At 41.1% G+C, this 4,836-nt stretch overlaps 1 protein-coding gene across 1 annotated transcript in view; it reads left to right on the forward strand.

Moving 5' to 3' along the window:
* The window catches only part of prdm15 (PR domain containing 15), a 19,946-nt gene that overhangs the window by 7,843 nt on the left and 7,267 nt on the right, over nucleotides 1-4,836 (forward strand). The window contains exons 13-20 of the mRNA XM_019895274.1: nucleotides 332-426; nucleotides 505-636; nucleotides 1,501-1,641; nucleotides 1,731-1,894; nucleotides 2,048-2,127; nucleotides 2,282-2,401; nucleotides 2,481-2,612; nucleotides 2,694-2,777. Of these exons, the coding sequence (XP_019750833.1) occupies nucleotides 332-426; nucleotides 505-636; nucleotides 1,501-1,641; nucleotides 1,731-1,894; nucleotides 2,048-2,127; nucleotides 2,282-2,401; nucleotides 2,481-2,612; nucleotides 2,694-2,777 (948 nt within the window). The remainder of the gene's footprint in view (nucleotides 1-331; nucleotides 427-504; nucleotides 637-1,500; nucleotides 1,642-1,730; nucleotides 1,895-2,047; nucleotides 2,128-2,281; nucleotides 2,402-2,480; nucleotides 2,613-2,693; nucleotides 2,778-4,836) is intronic.

Genomic DNA, 4,836 nt, shown 5'->3' on the forward strand with positions numbered 1-4,836 from the left:
TGTGAGTGGCTGGCGCACGGTGCAGGGTGTCCCCCGCCTACTGCCCGAAGACAGCTGGGATAGGCTCCAGCAACCCCCGCGACCCTTGTGACGATAATACTGGATGATAATAAGCGGATCGGAAAATGGATGGATGGATGGAAAAAATGTGCAATAATATAGCAACTTTTTGTGTTGTCATAATAGTCTCTTCACAGAAATATTTAAGATTTACTTGGTCGTGTAATTTTACAGGTGAGGCACTCAAGAGACCCAAATTTTTACAAAACCTATTTTTTCCCCCGCATAATCTGTTCCCTTTCAGACCTAATACAATACTATATTTAAACAGGGCCAAAGCACATGAAGAGAGAAGAGTTGGAGACCAATGGAGAAGAAGCCACCAAGTACAGAAAGGAACCATCGCCGTGTCCCATCTGCGGCAAGGCGAGCTCTCTACCTGCTAGTGTAGCAACTCGTACAGGATCCCAGGAGTTGACCGTTTATTCTCAAATGTATGAACAGGTGTTCTCCTGCCGAAGTAACATGAACAAACATCTGCTCACTCACGGCGATAAGAAGTACACTTGCGAGATCTGCGGCCGCAAGTTCTTCCGAGTGGACGTGCTGCGCGATCATATTCATGTTCACTTCAAGGTCAGCCATCGATCGCTTGCCCATTTGCAGCCTCTTTTTTAATTCTTTTGAATTAAAGTGACAGTGGTTGTTTATTTAGATTATGAAGATTAGGATTCTTTCCATAGACTGTGCAATCACCATCCTATTTTTTTTTTTTTTTTTAATGTGGCTTTTCTCTTTCTTAAAATTGCTACTGGAACTAGAAAATGACTCAATTGGGCACAATAATAACACTGCTAAATATGTCCTTCAGACTTATTCAGTTAAAAAAAAAAAAAAAAATCACAGCGCAAGGCCGTACATCTTCACACAAGCCCAGTTGGAGAACTCCATCTACTCAACTTTTTCCCCGCACTGCCGTTCACAAAGCCCAAATATAAATGGACTGTAAAAATGACACTTTACATTCAATTCTTAAATTTACACCTGTATTGGGATTCTCAACAATTGAATGTGTTCTTCATATTATGTCAATTGGTTGTGTAGATTTTGCTTAATCCTGCTTGAAAAAAAAATAGAAAGGCTCAAACTAGCCAACAAAACCTGACTCTTGTGCTTGTACTAAACTACAAAGACGAACTTTAGCACATCAAAACTTAATAAGAACTCTAAAACATGCATACACTATATAAAGAAAAGCAATTGATTAATCAGCCATAACAGCATACAGTATTTTAGCTCTTAGCATAACTCGAAAAATCTCTCGCCAAATTAAATTGTTGTTGAAACAGTAAATTAACAGTAATTAAAATGACAATATTAGTAAAGTAATTAAATTACCACGACTGCATGCTGAGATGTTTTTTTTTCTCCAAATGCTTGATTCTCAGTTTCTATTTACCCGAAACAAACAAAAAAATGAAATGAATTTATTTGTTGCAGGATATAGCCTTAATGGATGAGCAGGAGAGGGAGGACTTCATTAAAAAGATCGGCATTTCAGCAGGCGACAGCGACGATAAGGACGATGAAGAAGATGAAGATGACCCCGAGCACCACAAATACAACTGCAAGAAATGTCAGGTTAGCCCAACCCCCGGTTGGCCAAACGTTATCACGCTATCAATGTGGTCCCACATGAATTCAGACGGGCCCTTTGCTCGGGTCCACAGATGTCGTTTGCCAAGGGCCGAGAATACCTAAAACACATCACAGAGCAGCACAAAGAGCGCGGCTACGGCTGCGCGATCTGCAACCGTCGCTTTGCACTCAAGGCCACGTACAACGCCCACCTGGTCATTCACAGAGAGCAGCTGCCTGACCCTGCCGTGCAGAAGTAAGGAGCGTATTGACAAATACTTTCTGTTCGTTTCCATGTTATTGTGTGGGTTTTCATCTGGTTTCCTCAAAGAGGTTAGGTTCATTGACAGTGATATGTCACCGAAACATTGTCTATTTTCATGTGCTTTAATCTCTCCCTCTTCCAAAGGTATATCCATCCCTGTGAAATTTGTGGCCGAATCTTCAACAGTATCGGTAACCTGGAGAGGCACAAAATCATCCACACTGGTGAGATCATGCAAATATATCGCAGTACAGTGTTTGATTTTTTAAGGTATGCAGTGCACTCATCTTTTTACAAGTATTAAATGCACGGCGTGGCGAGGAAACATCTGATTTAATCTAAACGTGAGCGGCTGTAAAAGGTTTGCACATCCCACAGGGGTGAAGAGCCACAGCTGTGACAAGTGTGGCAAATCCTTTGCGAGGAAGGACATGCTGAAGGAGCACCTGAGGGTCCACGACGACATTCGAGACTTCCTTTGTGCCGAGTGTGGGAAAGGTCAGCTCCTATTGTGTGCATGAGCATCTGTTACTTGGATTGTTTCGACGTGATGGAACCTACCGCGTGCCCTGTGCAGGTATGAAGACCAAGCATGCCCTCCGGCACCACATGAAGTTACACAAGGGCATCAAAGAGTACGAATGTAAGGAGTGTAACCGCAAGTTTGCCCAGAAAGTCAACATGCTCAAACACTATAAGCGACATACGGGTGAGTTATGGTTTGAATTTGCGATGTGAAAATGATCGATGTATTGCATCATGTTTTGCTTGTGCATGTCTGTGTCTATAGGTATAAAGGACTTCATGTGTGAGCTATGCGGCAAGACATTCAGTGAAAGAACAACTCTGGAGACGCACAAGCTCATTCATACAGGCAAGCATCCTATTTACCGGTAATATCAATTTTGGTTGGTGCTCATATGCCTCACTCCGTTGCACATGACAAATAAAATCAACGTGGATTGGCTTTTCCGGTCGTAGGCCTAGTTGTCACGAAGTACTTGCCCGAAATTGCTGCCTGCTGCTTCAATGTTGCTGTCGGGCTCTTGGCAGTCTCCCTGACCTGTTTTCTTCTTGTCTTTTCATAGATTTTTGAGGGTCGTCCATTTCTTGGTAATGTCACTGTCGTGCCGTATTTTCTCCACTTGATGATAATTGTCCTTAACGGTGTATTCCGTAAACTGGTGTCTATAGACATGATATTTTCCAAGGCACTTTAAACGGTGGCAGGTGTGTGCTGACTCCCATGCAACACGAGGTTGAATGTGATTGGTTTCTCAAGGTATTGAGTCACAGGCAAAGTGATTGTTAATCCTGTACACAATAATCTGCATGTACTGACTAATATTTATTTTGTCTATAAATGTAATATTGTTTGTGTAAACTTCTAGTGTGCAAAATTGTTTGTCACATCACTTTGCGCTATCATCTTTTTTAAAGTTGTATGCAAGCGAACACTATTGATGGGCCTCACATGAAAGTGATTTGTCTGTTTTGAGTAGTAGAGCGACTAAACACAAATTTTTATTTACCATAGCGTCAGAATTATACATTATACAACAGACTAGACTAGCATGGTGTTTATAGTGCGTCATTGTCCACTCTGTTTTGAGAGCTTTGCTGCTATCTTGTGTCATCTGGAGGCCATTACAACTTCTTTTGGGGCTGGGAAGACCATCAGTCATTCACAGATTATTTTAGTGTTTTTCAACACACGGTTGGGTTTTGTAATGAGCTAATTAGCTTTGAAGAACAATGAAGAAAAAAAAATCACTGTATATTGAGTAGCTACAGTATTCTTGATTAACCCTCGTGGCGTGCAAAATACTTTATTCTTGAACAAATGCCAATGTGCATAAAATGCACTTAATACACGAGAGGCGTATTTTTGTCGCTGAAAAAAAAATTTTTTCCTCCAACCACTCAAAATGTTCGGTGGCCTCAGAACTTCTTTTTTACATATAGTTTTCATTTATTTATTTATCCCCCCCGCTTTTAGGACAGTACAAGTCCAAAAAGTGATTATAAAAGACAACTAAATGAACTGTATATCTAGATACAGAAAAACTTTGAGGTGAATATTTTATATGGCCTAATTAGAGCTTTGAGTTAGTCATAGTGGTGACAAAATCATTTTCAATTCATGCCAATTTTTTTGATAAAAGCAGTTTATTCAAAAACTCACACAACGCATGTCAATGTACATTATGTGTATGTGAACTTGAAGTGCAATAACTCAGTCATTTAGGAATATATTTTTACTTCCAACCACTCAAAATGTTCAGTGGCATCAGACCTATCCATACATATATAGTTTTCCGTTTATTTATCCCTCCCCCCACCCTTTAGGACAATACAAATGATAAAAGTGACTATAAAAAAAATTAAATTAACTGTATATATATATATATACATATAATTTCTAGGTGAATATTTAAATGCATTAATTAGAGCTTTGAATTAGTCAAAAAGTGGTGAAAAATATTTTTTCAATTCATGCCAATTTTTTTTACAAAAGCACTTTCCCCACTGGGCGGTCAACGGCGCCTGTCGAATCCGCCCACGACGCGCTTCGGCCGTGTTGCCCGGACGAAGGTCCCGCCCTTTCCGAGGCCCCCCTCTTCCCGCCGGAGGTCGGCATTTTTTTTTTTTTCTCAAAATCCTCCTACGGGCGGTCGACTCCACTTATAAAGCCTGTCGCACAAGCACTGAAAAGGCAGATCACGCTGCCAATTTTTTTTACAAAATCAGTTTCCCCACTGGGCGGTCAACGGCACTTGTCGAGCCCGCCCAGGAAGCGCTTTTCGACCGCGTTTCACTACGAAAAGCCGGCCTCTTCGAGCTGGACCTCCGCACTTTTTTTTTTTTCAGGCAGCAAATCGGGCGAAACCTCGGCCTCTTAATACAAGGTTCTCTCTTCACCTCGGCGGTTT

The sequence above is a fragment of the Hippocampus comes genome, unplaced genomic scaffold (assembly GCF_001891065.2).
Source record: "Hippocampus comes isolate QL1 unplaced genomic scaffold, H_comes_QL1_v1.1 scaffold177, whole genome shotgun sequence".
NCBI lineage: Eukaryota > Metazoa > Chordata > Actinopteri > Syngnathiformes > Syngnathidae > Hippocampus > Hippocampus comes.